The following is a 14972-nucleotide window of genomic DNA, read 5'->3' on the forward strand; positions in this document are numbered from 1 at the left end:
ACCTAGTCAAACTTGCTGTATTTCCCTTTCATAGAAAATCATGGAAAATTAAACTGCAGATAAAACTTTAAAGCTAGCTCCAGAGTCTGAGCAGACCCCTAGTCTGAGGGGCAGGGGCGGAGGTGGCACTGCAGGGCCTCTCTGTTTCCCGACCCACTTCTCAGGGACGGCCAAGCTGCCAGGCACTATGGCACAGGGGATGCTGCAAAAATTGGTACGATGCTGTGGGACAAACAGAAACTCGGCCAGCTCGGCTACCTGCGGTGATGAAGGGGTGATGGGGAGACTCTTTTTAAAGTCATGCTTATTGCGGTACAATTTACATACAATAAAAAATCACTCTTTTTTTTTTTTTTTTTTTAAATCACTCTTTTTAAGTGGATAGTTTGATGAGTTTTATAAACAGACATGTAACCATCTCCACAATCAAATTCTGGAACATTTCCATCACCCTAAAAAGTTCCCTCCTGCCCCTATGTAGTATCCCCGCCCCGCTCTGCCCTGCCCTGCATTGCCCAGGTTTTGGTTTTATTTTTGTTTTTTCTGTTCTCTAGTTAAAGAGCTAAACTGACTTTTTCTCTTTGCTTAGCTTCCCCTACCAAGTGCTATCTCCTCCAACTACACCCTGGGAGGTGGCTTCCTTGTTCAGTCTTGGTTGCATTGTCTTTGTCCTTAAAACTGCACGAGCACCTTGGAGGGCGTTGTGCCTTAGGTACAGCGTAGTGCTGCCCACTGGGCTTCAGTCAGAACGAGCCTGGCCCTTCACAAAGCCCGAGGCAGCCTCCCCTCTGCCGGCGGACAGCATGCCACCCCGACCGCTGTGTGGCATGGGGGGCTCGGCTACCAGGTCCCTGCCCCTGGAGAGATCTCAGCACAGGCGCCTAAACACCATCTCTTCTCCCACCTTCAGCAGTGATGCCCCCAGACCATGATGGGTACCATGTGGCCCTCTGGAGGGCACACTCTGTCTCCTGGTAGGCCTGGTAACCGTGACACCCCCTGTTCTCTGCCCATAAAGCCACCAACAGAGGCTCTTCGTGCCCAACCCCAGCAAAGAAAGGGAGCTATCTTCTTCTCCTGCTGAGAGGACACCAGAATCTTTTGCCAAATGTCCACTGTGGGATTTCAGTTCCTCCTTCTCAGGCCTCCTCAGTTGGATTGGGTTCTAAGTCGGCACTTCCATGCGTGAGAGAGGGATGGAGCTCTGGTCAACAACCCCCGTCTATCCCTCTCCGAACCCAGCCCACACCCCAGCCACGCGACTGGGGTTTGGGAGGCATATGGATTTGGGGGAGAAGCCGCTACCCACACCCCTAACCAGCTGTCTCCTCTCAGCCCTGCCTGGGAGTCTTTCCTCACCAAGTCTAGCTGGACCACCCCAGGCCCACTGTTTGGGTCCTGTGAGAAGCAGACACCAGGACAGAAAGATAAAGGGGAGAGGAAGCAGGATGTAACAGGGAGAGGCTTCAGGTGGTGATGAAGGTCTGACAGCTGTGAAGAGAGAGGGGAGGAAGGAGGACTGGATAGCAAGGGTCTCAGACCGCTGTGCAGCTCTGAGAAAGCCCTGGCCAGACCCAGGGGAGCTCTGATGCAAAGACTGTCGCAGAGGAATGCTGTGCTGGCCAGGATCGGTGAGCCCTGCACCGCCGCCAGGTTCAGCAACTGGCTGGCTGATGCCTGGGAAGCTCGTGGCCTCGGGCTGCAGGCTGATCCTGAAGGCACATCACTCCTTGTGCAAGTTCTCCTGAAGGGCGAGCTGAGTGGCGCAGCCAGGGCTGTCCCTCCTCCTGAGCTCGGCATGGAGACCCTGCTGGCCGGCGGATGGCGTGTGCTCTCCTGTCCCTGAGGCCTGAAAGCCAGACACATTCCCTGCAGCCTCAGCTGCTCCCTTCTCCATCACACCTCAGTAGCGTGACTGAGGCACTGGTGGCAGCCACAGAAAGAAGGCAAACCTGCTAACTTGGACTGCTGAGCTGGACCCTCATCCTGAGCAAATGCCGTCAGCTCCAGGGCAGAGTTTAAACAATTCAGTGGAGGGCAAATGGCTGAGGGTCCAGGTATTGGCCCTGGAAATATCCCAGGACTCTGCTCAAACTCTTGTCAGACCCATGATGGAAACAGGGTTAAGCTTCCTGTTCAGAGGGGGATGACTCCACGGTAGGGAAACCGGGTCTTCTCCAGAGCTCGTGTGGTTTTAGCTTATCCATCAGGCAGGGGGTCCTGGTTACTGACAAAGGACACTGGCCAGCCTGCAAGTCAGGACTCGAGTTCCAGTACCCATGACCTTGGGTGAGTGCCCTTGGGGAACAGGACCCTTACAGGCAAAATGAGGAGGTGGGGCAGGGGTCTCAAAGTCAGTGCCTGCAGTGTCCAGGCAGAAATGTAAGTGAGGGTGAGAGTTGGGGTGGGGTGGGGGGGCGGTGTGCTGACCTGCCCTTACCCAGAGGAGCTCTGGCCTCTCCGCTCACATCAGTCACTGCCCTAGTGACTGTGGCCCCAGTGTGGAAAGATCTCCCAATTTCCTAAGAGAAGCTGGAAATCTGGGTTTAATGTGAAACCTTTCCATTTTAAATGTTGGTAATTAACCAAACAAGTAAAAAGTCGTGTGTTGGGATGCAACTAGAGATTATCATACTAAGTGAAGTAAGTCAGAAAGAGAAAAGACAAATACCATATGATGTCACTTATGTGTGGAATCTAAACTATGGCACAAATGAACATATCTACAAAACAGAAACAGACTCATAGACACAGAACAGACTTGTGGTTGCCAGGGATGGGGAGGGGGGCGGGAAGGAGAGGGAGGGACTGAGACTTTGGGGTTGGTAGATGTAGACTATTACATTTAGAATGGGTCAACAACAAGAGCCTACTTTATTGCACAGGGAACTATATTCAATACCCTGTGATAAACCATAATGGAAAAGAATATAAAAAAAGAATGTATTTATGTATAAAACTGAGTCACTTTGCTGTACAGCAGAGATCGGCACAACACTGTAAATCAACTATACTTCAATTAAAAAAAAAAACTTATGTGTGGGCCAAATCAATCACGTCCTGTGGGTCAAAGTCAGTCCGTGGGCCTCCAGCTCACGACCTTGGGTTAGATGCCCACATAGGTGCTGTCAGTGCCTAATGCCCATGACTTGCCATCAGGGGGAATGTTGCCTGCCCACCCAGTGTGATCAGAACTAATCACCACCGAGTGCCTGCTTCGTGCCGGACACTTGACGTATAGTATGTGGTTTAATCATCATAATGCTACAACAAAGACAGGAATTGTTTTCTACCTCACTCTATAGATGAGAAAACGGACGCACAAGGAGGTATGCAGTCGTGACCTGGAAGCACAGGGACTTGAACCTGGCATTGTCTGCATTCTTAGCCTCCGTGCCCTCTTACCTTGCCCCCTCCGGGTTGACCTCTGATTCCTGAGGGACACTTTAGCAAGGAGCAGCCCAAATAGTATCCGGGGGGATTCTGAGACTGGTACTTAGGAGGGCGTCCCAACCCTGTGCGCTCTTTCCATCCAGGGCTGTGTCTCCCCTGCCCCTGCCCCTCCCAGTGCCGTCCTGTGCGTCACCTCCAGTCTGCTGGCAGGACGCGTGGCTGGCGGGTCGAATCCACTGCAGCCCGAGATCTGGAAGAGACAGCCTTTTGCAGGACTCTTTCTGGTCTTCGTCCAGCCCCTTCACAGCAGGTGTTCTCTTGTGGGGAGCGCTCCCTCCCCCCCCACAGCACTGTTTGCTGCAGCTGCAGCAGATGCTGCTGGGAGAGCTGGCCAGCCATCATTCTGTGGGAGCCAAAAGCCTCTGTGGCCCGGGAATTCTGGGCTAATGCTCGGCGCTGGCATGGTCCCCTCTCTCGCTGACCCCTCCGGTTCAGGTCACCACGACAGATGCTGGGAACATATGCCGGGAATTAATTCACTCCGCCTTGGCCACAAGAGGGGCAGCCTCTTTCTCTGGCTGCTCCCGACACGCTTACTTTCTGATTTCTACTTCACCAAAGGAAAAATCGGGCTTTTCTCCCTCCCTCGCTCCTAACCCCCTTCCACTGGGCTTTCTCATCATTATTCTGAGCCTGACGCCAAAGGTATTTGATTCCTAGAGACCCCCCTCACCCCACACCTCAAACAGGATCAAAGGCCAAGGAACCCAGTCACTCTTTCCAGCTTTTTGTCTCCAGATAGATTCTGTCCCAACTTTGCTGCAACTGATAAGTGGTTTTTGTTTGTTTTTTCCTTTTCTTAAGGGAAATTTGTGTCTCTCTTTTAGGAGCCAGAATCTTCCCACCCTTCTAGTCTTTCCTTACATCTAACTCAAATCCCTCCTACTGCGATTGCATTTCTGGAAAGCAACAAGCGGCTGAACTTTGGGAGTCTGCGGCTGTTGTTATTTCTCACCTTCATTCTTTCGTCTAAGGAGGAACTGGCAAACTTTTTCTGTAAAGGGCCAGAGAGTAAATAATTCAGGCTTTGCAGGCCACATGGTCTCTGTCACAACTCAGTTCTGCTACTGTAGCCCCAAAGCAGCCATAGACAGTATGCAAATTAAGGAGCATGGCCGTGTTCCAGTAAAAGTTAACAAGAACAGGTGGAGGGCTGGATTTGGTCCACAGGCTGTAGTACGCTGACCCCTGCTTTAAGCAAACCAACCCACCTCTGTATTTCTTAGTGGACAAACCAAGCTCCCTTTCTCTCTCTTCACCTGCACTTTGCAGTGGATCATTTGGGTTCCTCCACTCATCCGGAAAGCCTCTATGTTTTTCAAAACCAATGCTTTGAGAACACAGAGGAATCTTGTCTATTTCTCTACTAGCTTGTAAGCTCCTTGGGGTCAGGACCATGTCTTATTTGACTTTGAACTCCTGGAATATGCAAAGGCCTTGACAGAAACTCAAAGAACACCCGGTCTTACCCTGAAGAAGCTTACAGGCTGGTGGGGAGAACAGACAGATGAGTTCTGTGTTCTCAACAGAGATAAGCTCAATGACAGAAAGAAGTCAGGGAGGGAGGAATCAGGAGATGGTGCCTCCTATAAACTTAGCAGTGACCTCTGAAACACGTATGGAAAGGAGACAAGAAAAAAAATCTTAAGTTTTACTGAATCAATCCTGATACTCTAAAGCACTGAAAAACAAACAAACAAACAAACAAAACCAATGCCCTGGAAAACAGTTTTGGCAGTTTCTTAAAAGTTAAACATAAATACACCATCTGACCCAGCAATTTCACTCTTAGGAATCTACCTTAGAGAAATGAAAACATCTGTCCACACAAAGACATGGCCATGAATGTCCACAGGGGCTTTATTCTTAAGCCCAAACTAGAAACAACTCAAATGTCCATCAACTGAGGAATAAACAAAATGTGGTACGTGTCCATACAACAGAATAACATTCAGCATTCCAAAGGATGAACCACTGCACATGCTACAACATGGATGGACCTTGAAAATATACTAAGTGCAAGCAGCCAGACTCAAAAGACCACATGTTATATGAGTCCATTTATATGAAATCTCCAGAAACAACCAATCGAGAGTCAGCAAGCAGATCAGTGGTTGCCTGGGGCTGGGAGTGGGAATGGGGATTAACTGTAAACAGACACAAGGGAGGCTTATAGGATGATGAAAATGTTCCAGAAACAGAATTATGGTTATGGTTGCATAACTCCATAAATTTACTAAAATCACTGAATTGTATACTTTCAGGGGGTAAATTTTAAGGCATGCAAATTAAACCTCAATAAAGTTGTTATAAAAACAAAACAAAAAACCCTGGTGCCAAGCCATTCTCTAACCATGGCTGAAAGATGATGCAGGAGGGGAAATGGAGGTGGGAGCCCCTTGAGAGATGCAGATGTTTGTTGTTGCAATAAAATATCCAATGTGACTTTCCCTAGGTTCACTTTTCCACCCCATCAGTTCCAAAACAGAATAGCAGTCAGATTTTACCAGGCATTACAATCCTAAGATTATCCCCATTTTACAGATGAGAAAAAACAGGATCAGAAGGGGAAAGCAGGGGTTTCGCTGGTGGCGCAGTGGTTAAGAATTCGCCTGCCAATGCAGGGGACATGGGTTCGAGCCCTGGTCCGGGAAGATCCCACATGCCGCGGAGCAACTAAGCCCGTGCACCACAACTACTGAGCCTGCGCTCTAGAGCCCACGTACCTCAACTACTGAAGCCCGCGTGCCTAGAGCTGGTGCTCCGCAACAAGAGAAGCCACCGCAATGAGAAGCCCGTGCACCGCAACGAAGAATAGTCCCCGCTCACCACAACTAGAGAAAGCCCGCAAGCAGCAACAAAGACCCAATTCAGCCAAAAATAAATAAATAAATAAATAAATAAATTTATATATTTAAAAAAAAGAAAAGAAGGGGAAAGCAGCTTGCTCAAGGACCCACAGCGACTAAGTGGAGAGATGGGACTGGACCCCAGGCCTGCCTGATTCCAGAATCTGTGTTCTTTGACACTGCTCCTTACCCCCTCCACTCACCCCCTTCCCCACTGACTCTTTGGCCTCTGGGAGAAAAGCACAGCACTGCTTGGGCAAGCAGAGCAAGGATGTTAGGCTTCCTTATCTTGCTGTGGCAAATCCTACCTTTCACTCCAGCACCAATGCTCCCAGGAGCCGCCCTCACCACTAAGCAAGAAAGGCCCTGATCTCTGTGAGCAGCTCTCTGTGGTCCAGCAACACTGGGCCAGCACTAGAGTCCATTTCCGCCTGGAGCATGTAGCTCCAGAAGCCTGTCTGGGGGTGTCCTGGGGTTTAGCAAAGACGAGCCAACCATCAGGGGTAGAGATGACCTCAGGTTCAGCCCCAGGCCGGCCTGCCCAGATGAATTTCTTGCTTGGGCTTCTCATCAGAACTACAGGTTTCCAGGGAGCGTGGCACTCAGGGGCCTCACGGTACCGCCATCTGCCCCGCACACGGCACGCCCCCGCCTCGGGGAGCTGGCAGCAGCTGCCTGGCCTCAGTTCTGTGGCAGAAGAGCTCACGGTTCCGCTCTCCCTCGATGAGGCATCAACCTTTCTTCCCAGGCCGAGGCATGGAGGGGCCGTGCAGGCCTCTGAGGAAAGTTTTCCAAAGGCGGCCTGACGAGCCCACGGAGCCTGAGGGTGCGCGTGTCACTGGGGAGAGCGGACCCTACATGCACAGAGGCCTCTTCTGTGGTGAGCCCAGGGCTGGGCCCGGCAAGACACAGCGTCTCCTCTCCCCTGGTCCCCTCCCGCCAGTCACACCGCCTCCTGCCGCTACTCAAAGAAGCCAGGCCTATGCCCCCCTCTTGGCTTTTGCAAATAGTGTTCTCTCCTTGGAATGCTCTTCCCCAGGGACCAGTCCCGCTCCTTCCTTCACCTTCTTCGGGTCTTTGCTCAAATGTCACCTTCTCAGTGAGACCTCCCCTAACCGCCCCATCTAACACTGCACCCCGAGCCCAGCACTCCCTTCCCCGTCCTGCTGAATTTTTCTCCATAGCACCAATTACCATCTGATGCCCTCTCTATCTTACTTATTCGTCCATCTCCCCCACCAGAACGGAAGCGCTTTGAGAGAAGGGAGTTCTGCTTGGAGTGCCTGGAACAGCGCCTGGCGCGTACTACGTGGTAATCAAAATCTCATGAAGGAACCGACTTTCCCACCAGGGCCCGGCCTATGAACAGCAGCTCTGCAGCTACCACCCCATGCCAAAGACACCACGGGAGATTTTGCCGGAGACCAGCTGGGGCTTCTCGGACATGAGCCAGTCTGGGAGAAACTGGTAAGGACCCAGTCAATCTGCCACACGCAGGAGGCCCACTCCACGCCTCCTCCCCGCCGCCCCCCGCCGGTGTCTGTAGAAAACCACATTGAGGTACCTGTCGAAGCTCGTCCATTCTGTCATCCCTCTAGGGCCATCTTCTTGGGAGGCCCCCTGAAGTCTTGGGTGGGCGACAACGCTGGGTGGAACATAAAGGTGTCTGAGAAGTAAAGGGAGGAAGGGAGTCAACCCCCAGGCCCTGCTCAAGCTGGCTGAAGACCCTCAAGGTTATCAGGGTCCTGAGGCAGTTGAACTTGCCAGTGATTAAGGTACTCGAAATCTAGCAATTCCTCCTTTGGGTTTCAGAGTCTTGCAGGCTCAAGAAAAACCAGCCTGGACGGAAACTTCTCAGTGACCATGGGAATTATTCCAAAGAGGGGCTGTCTGGGCTAAAAGTGTGACTCTGGAAAAGGAGGAAACGAGACCCCAAAGCCACTAAATCCCTGAGTTTATAATTAACAGACAAGTATTCTCTTTGCCTGCTCCGGAGCCGGTGGCTCACCAGGGAAGGGCACCGTAGTCAGACAAAAATAACCCCCAGTGTGTTTTTGAAGTGTTGAGCCTCTTTGTTTTTCTGAATTTTAATGAAGGGCTTTCCAGGCAGGGTGAGAACAGCACTCAGCACTGCCCACGGCCAGGAGTGGGGCTTGGTTAGCTGCCGCCAGACTGCGCGGGCCTGATCCAGAGTGGCATCTAGGAGAGGCGGGCGGGGAGACGTCTTGTCCTCAGATGAGGTGTCTTGGGGAGTTAAGAGAAAAACAAAAACAAAAGATGTCTCTGTTTAGAAAAAGGACTGGGCTCTGCTCCAGATCTTGGCACATCTTGGAAACAGGCAGTGATGATGCTTGGGGGAGCAACGGAGACAAACAGCTACACCTCTGAAAGGTCAGGGGGGGCCCAGGCTCCCTGCGAGAGTGCTTCTGCGCACGTCTCAGGGCTGCTGAGCTGGCCCCTGCAAATGAGAACCAGAAACAAGGCCCTGGGAACCTGTGGCAGAAAGGAAACATGTGCTTTGGGAGCCCCAGGCATGGGTTGCAGGAAGAGGGGGGAAAGGGGCGTGCTGTTAGAAGAGCCACCAAACCCTGACGTGGGCAATGGGTCATCTGATCACGCCCACTGAAAGCTCGAAGGAGACAGTGCAACTTCACCAACATAACTGACCGTCCAAAGTGAGAAAGGCATGTGGCCAGGCCCTCCCCAGGACCCCAGCAGGCAGCCGCATGCCACCTCCCGTATCCCTGCGTCCAGGTGCTCACAGGTAGATGCTCCGGGGAGCTGCTGGGGCCTCTGTGAACTGAACGGCTTCCAGGAGCACCACTGCTTCTCCCCCTGAATCTAGCTTTCCCTCCCAAGCTTCAACGATGGGGAGCGATGCCCTCCTTCACTCTTGACGAATCTTTCCAAGGGAGTGCTGGAAAGAAACGGAAGAGAGGGCTACAAAAAAAAGCAGTTTCTTACAGTCGAACGATCCAATGCCGTCTACTGAAAATAGATATTTTTATTACAAAATAGTCCATATAAAAATTCTGAGCTGCTTGCAAGCTTCTTTAGTTTTAGGTTTATGGCCTCTGTCTCGAGTCCAAAGCAGAGGTGACCGCGTGCAGGGAGAGCGACCCCCGGGCTCAGGTGTGCGAGGGCTGTCCCACGGGGTCCTCCTTGTCTGCCTGCAGCACGTCCCACTCGCTGAGGAGCTCTGAGGACACCTCAGTGTACAGACGGTCCCAGTCCCAGCTGACGTCGTCCTGCCGAGACAGGCATCGCGGGGTGAGCTGGGGGAGGCCGTCCCCTCGGTCACAGCCAGCCTGCCGCCGAGGCCAGCCTCGGAGCCAGCTGTTCCCGGGAATGAGGGGCAGGCACTGCCGCCGCTACGTACCTCTCGAACCTCATGCTCTGGCGCCAGGACTTTGGTGAGGAGCTTCAGGTCGATCTCTCCATCCTGTGAACGTGTAGGGAAAAAGAAAGAAAACAAAGGCAGGCTGTGCACCTTGGAGGCCTTCGGACAACGACCTCTGGCAAAGAGAGGGGGGGGACCAGGTTGAGTGTGGTAGAACTTCTCAAATCCAGACCTGCAGGAATGCCTTGTGAAAGGGCAAAACTGCGGGTGGACCCCATGGCCACTGAGAACTGAGGGAACACCATGATGTCCTGCAGGTTGGGTACTCCTTGGGGGAAGGTCAATACTAGGAGGGCAGGCATGACAGCAGCATATCTACTGATGCCATGGGGGCAGCCAGGGAAGCAGGAAGGAGCCTGGCCCTGGGAACACTGGAATATGTTGGGTCCAGGGATGCTGTAATACCCGAGGAGGATGTCTCTGGCAAAGGGACTGTTGCCCGGCAGCCTCGGAGACGCACCGAGGAGAGGCTGTAAGGCTTCGGAGAAACTGAGAACTCCCTATGGACGTTGCCTGGAGCCTGCTCCTCTACACAGAAGCTGCCTCACTCACCAAGGTCTGAAAGGCTGCGTACTTCATGAGGTCATTGTCCAGGTCACGGTAGGTCATCACCCGGTTGACCTGGATGCTGCAGGAAAGACGGAACGTGAGGAGGAACCACAGGCAGAACCAGTGCCAGGAGTGCTGCCGGGCCACCAACCCCAGAGCCTCGTAGGCAGCTGGGAAGGACCAAAATGGGGAGAAAACGTCTAATAAAATGGGAACCCTGGGATGGAGCCCATCCAGAGACATCTGGATCTCCCCTGGGGGGCAGCACCACTGGAGATGGCGTGTGGCATGGTCCCTGCCTCCTGCCAACTTCATATTAATTTAACATACCTGGGAGGGGCCGCCACCTGCAAAACAAAGTCTTCCTCCTGTACTTCTTCCAGGTCCGGAATAACAGGAATATCTGCAATGAGAAGAGGGGCCAAAAATGTCAGCGGCACGAATGGGGGATCTCGCCTGCTTCTCCACTGGTTACTTATCACCTTCCACGTGCCGGCCACAGTTAGGGCTACAGGCTTTGGGTAGAATGGACACAATGGTCTCTGGCCTCCAGGACCCCAGTCTAGGGTTGTGGAACTGAAGTAGAGGTGTGCATGGGAATCAAAGGTAGAACTTCAACACTTCCCGAATCTCAGGCTTTACCCCAGAACCTGCTGGACTAGAATCTCCTAGCGGGGTGGGGCTCAGGCGTCTGTATTTTTCCCTAAGATTTCTTGGGTGATCCTGATGTTTGCTCCAGGTTAGAAGCCATTGGCGTGGCTCTCTAAGGAGAAATGTAAAGAAATGAGAAGAAAGTCCCAGACAGCACTTGGGGAAGTGTTTTTATTAGAGGAGAGAAAAGAAAAGAGGAGCCGAATGAACCTGGCACGGTCAGAGACAGAGGACGTGGGAAAGCGTAGTGTCACGAGGTGGAGGTCACCATGAGTGCACCTCCTCATGACCAAGGTTCACACCTGCATCAGCTCGTCCTAGTCTTTGCAATTGTCACAGCGCTGAGCCTGTATCTGAAGGTCACTTTACGCCTAATGATGTGGCCTGGCTTCCCAGCAGTGTGTCCAGGATCAGAGTCTCCATTTACCGGGTCTAATATAATAAACAACACTGCCTCTAAAGATGACACTTCCCTTGCTGTCTCTTGGAGATTCTCCTCCTCTGAACTCTCCACATGAGACAGACATACAAACATAGGAAGAGACGTGAGGCCACTCCCTTCGTCAATCTAACAAAGTCATGCAAATGGAGAAACAAAGAGACAGCAATCACTTAATCATGGAAAGTTGCTTATTATAGCAGAAAAATCATCCATCTTCTCCTGGGAACAACCTAACACCTTAAAGAAGTACTGCCTTCTCTCAGTGAGTATCACTGACTGGCAGAGGGGCTTTCTTTGTTTTAACCAGTCTGCATAGAGAAAAAAAGACATGGGGCAGAAAAAAAGGCCAAGCAGGGAGAGACAGTCCTGGAATTCCCAAACCAACTGCAAATATTAAAAGGAGGAAAAATTCCAGAGAGGAGAGAGCAGTGAAGACACCCTTCGTTTTTGCTTCCATGGACTAAACTAAAAAAAAAAAATTTATTTATTTATTTATTTATTTATTTTTTAAGAGACGCGGAATCATTCCAAGAACAGCTGGGAAGACCCTTGCCACTTTCAGGCTATTCATTATTTAGACTTTGCGATGGTTCCAGTCAAGCTAAGCCCGAGTATATAAATGTCAGTTCCCAGCCTGGCGTCTTTATTATTGCTTCCAGTGGAGGGGTTACAGATGCCGTACCTGGAAAGAGGGACAGAAAGCATGCAAGGGAGAGACGGAGACAGAGAAAATAAGACAGAAAGAGACAGGCAGAGAAAGAGAGTGATTAAAGGGGTGAAAATAAAAAGAAAATGCTGATAGGGAAATAAAGAAGACCCATACACCAGCCCCGAAATAATGAATCACATTCAGCAAGTCCTCTATCTAGAAAGACGCTGTTCAGAGCTTAGATTACATCTCTCTACCCTGCTAGAGAATTAGAGATGGAATTCTCTAATTTTCTATTTCTTATGCTAACAGAAATTCAGCTTGCTCGTCCCTCTTCACTCCGAGTGAAGAATACAGTTCATGTGAGGGCTGCTGATGGCACCGTCCCTGAGTCCAGGGCGAGAGGGCTCCTAGGCTGGCAGGACCGCACGGGCCCTGCGGTGGGGCAGGGCGGAAGCTGGCCGTGCCATGCGCCATCAGCAGTGTGACAGGTCCGGCGTGAGGCAGTTAGCTGCTCCTGGCTCTCCTCGGCGTGAGGCCCAGCCTGAGATGAATATTCAGAAGTTGCTAAGAAAATGCTCCCTGCTGTGCTTAGGGCTCAGGACGGGGTCTTCCCCAAGTCCCCTCTTGCTCTGCAATGTCAGCGTTTGGGTCCTGTCAACTCTGCCCAGCTTCTCCCAGCTCTGAGGAGCCGCACTTCTGCCCGCTGTCCACTCTCAGTCCCCGTGGGCTTCCCTGCTTGTCCCCGCCCCCCTCCTCCAAATGCGCATGAAGGAGCGTGGGGCTGGCCCATCTGTGACAGAGCGGAGGTCAGCTCGGGCCTTGGCAAAGGGGCCGCTCAGAGCGGCACTGGCGGGGCTGGCCACACAGTGGGACTTCTCTCTAATTGGAAGCCTGGTGTCCAACAGAACCCGGTGAACTGCCTGAGCGGGACCAAGCCAGCGATGACAGCCAGGCCAAGGCAGGCTGGAGCGTTTCGGTGCAGTGACAGCTTGAGCCATCGCCGCAGAGCCTGGCCATCCAACTGCCGGCCCCAGTGGAACAGGTGGCCGTGAAGCAGGTTTTGGGCAAACTTCAAAGAACTTCCTAATTTTGCAGTTTCTGATTTACAATCACAGACAAGTGCTTGCTTATGGGTATATAACATGTTCCCAGGAGTTTCTGTCCTCTTTCTCTCTTCCCTTCCCCCCACCCCTCTCTCTCATACACACACACATAGGATGACCCAACCTAGAAAAAGAAAACGGGCTTGAGAAATCAATCCGCTTCTTCACAGAATTACCTGCATGGAATGATCCGGCCCTGCCTGCAATCAGTGACGGCTACTTGACCTGCAAGCCTGAACCAGTGACCTAGTGTCTGATTCAGGGTGTCAAGCTTAACATTCAAAAGCACACAATTTTAATAGAGACAGTAAGAGGAACAAAGAAGTATGCTCTAGGACTACTGAAAAACAACCACTATTTTAAAAAATTCAATAATTATGCTAACTTTAGTCTCATTTTCTTCGATGCTGCTAATAATAAGAACATTAACAGAAACAATGGGTTACTTAAGCATATGGGTAGGACTCCTGTCCAGTGGTTAAGAGTGCAGGCACGGGAAGCATTCGAATCCTGGCTCCCCCATGTACTAGCTGTGAGGTTTCATCCTCTCTGTACCTCAGTTTCTTCAGCTGTAAAACGGGTATCATAACTACACCCACCTCACAGGGTTGCTGTATTACATGCGATCATCTAAAATATCAAGCGCCATGCTTAGAATGTAATAAATATTCTATATTATTCTTATTCGTTTAACAGATAAAACATTGAGCATGGAGAGAAACTATCTGGCTCTACCCTCATTTTCTCATTTAATCCTCCCCAGTTGTCCCCATCTTCCAGATGAGAACACTGAGGCTCAGCAAGATGAAGTAGCGTACGTGAAGTGAGTCATTAAGAATGGACAGAGCAGGCTTCCAGCTCCAGTTCAACTGCACCCCTCCCAACCAGGCTGTCCCCACCCCTGCCCGGAGGCTTTCTTTGCAAAGGTCCAGTGACTTCAAAGACGCCTCTACTAGTGGAGAGGTGAGACAACAGCCTATAGTTGGGACAGCTTTCGTTTTGCCTGAGACCCAGTGTCCTCTGTTCTCGGGTGTTTCTCTGTCTCCCAATAACCATAACTAAGCGAAGTCTCTCCCTCACCATATGCCCGACTGGCTACTTCCCTACAACAAGGCCAAACGGTGCAGAGAGAAAAATGGACCAACACTGGAGACCCGGTGACTCCATCCCCTGCCGTCCGTGTCGCACTAAACCAGCTGCGTGGAGAAGGAGGGGAGCAGACACTTCGAACGGCCCCAGGAAAAGTGCCGGCGAGGCAAGAGGGCTGAGACGCCAGTGCCGCAGCAGCGGGTGCCCTCATCCTTCGTTTCAGCTCCCCACAGACAGCGCCCCCTGCTGACCGGTCACCCGCTGCTCTCTCCCAGCTCAGACTCCTTAACAAAACGGGCCTTCCTTGCTCTTTGCATTTGCTCCCGGCCTCTCATGTCAGCCATCTCACTTGCCTTTCACCTGCTTCTGTGTCCCACGTGTTGCCCAATTAGCCACACTGTGGGGAAGTTGCATTTGTTCACTTGTTCGTTCGTTCATCCATTCATCCTTGAAGGGACGAATGGAGCAGCCCCTCTGTGAAAGGCACCGTGCTAGAAGGTGCCAGTAACAACAGCAGATAAACCCGACATGGGCCCTGTCTTCGTGCAGCACCAGTGTAGTGGGGGATAGAAATAAACACAAATAAATGTGCTGCCTGTAAATTAAAACACACACTGTGAAGGGAGCTAACTGGACTCTGTGACCAAAATAACAGGGAGACCTAATGCTTTATTTTTAATGGCAAAAGTAATATATGTGGTAATAAATTCAAATGCTGCAGACAAGTTTAAGATGAAAAATGTCCTTTCCTTATATGAATCCCAGCCGTCTCCCTAGAGGTGAT

General features: G+C 51.4%; 1 protein-coding gene and 1 long non-coding RNA gene across 3 annotated transcripts in view; one reads left to right on the forward strand and one right to left on the reverse strand.

Annotated features, from left to right (window-relative positions):
- LOC309626636 overlaps nucleotides 1–14972 on the forward strand; it is a 1318538-nt gene that overhangs the window by 700314 nt on the left and 603252 nt on the right. The gene's annotated exons all lie outside the window — the stretch shown is intronic.
- The window catches only part of IFT43 (intraflagellar transport 43), an 89235-nt gene continuing 83534 nt past the window's right edge, over nucleotides 9272–14972 (reverse strand). For both annotated transcript variants that reach the window (XM_082387586.1, XM_082387587.1), the window contains exons 6-9: nucleotides 10582–10654; nucleotides 10255–10330; nucleotides 9682–9744; nucleotides 9272–9550 (exon numbers count right to left, since the gene is read on the reverse strand). In XM_082387586.1, coding sequence (XP_082243712.1) covers nucleotides 9431–9550; nucleotides 9682–9744; nucleotides 10255–10330; nucleotides 10582–10654 — 332 coding nt within the window. In that variant the 3' untranslated portion in view covers nucleotides 9272–9430. The remainder of the gene's footprint in view (nucleotides 9551–9681; nucleotides 9745–10254; nucleotides 10331–10581; nucleotides 10655–14972) is intronic.

This window comes from Balaenoptera borealis (assembly GCF_965194805.1).
Source record: "Balaenoptera borealis genome assembly, chromosome: 3".
Classification (NCBI taxonomy): Eukaryota; Metazoa; Chordata; class Mammalia; order Artiodactyla; family Balaenopteridae; genus Balaenoptera; species Balaenoptera borealis.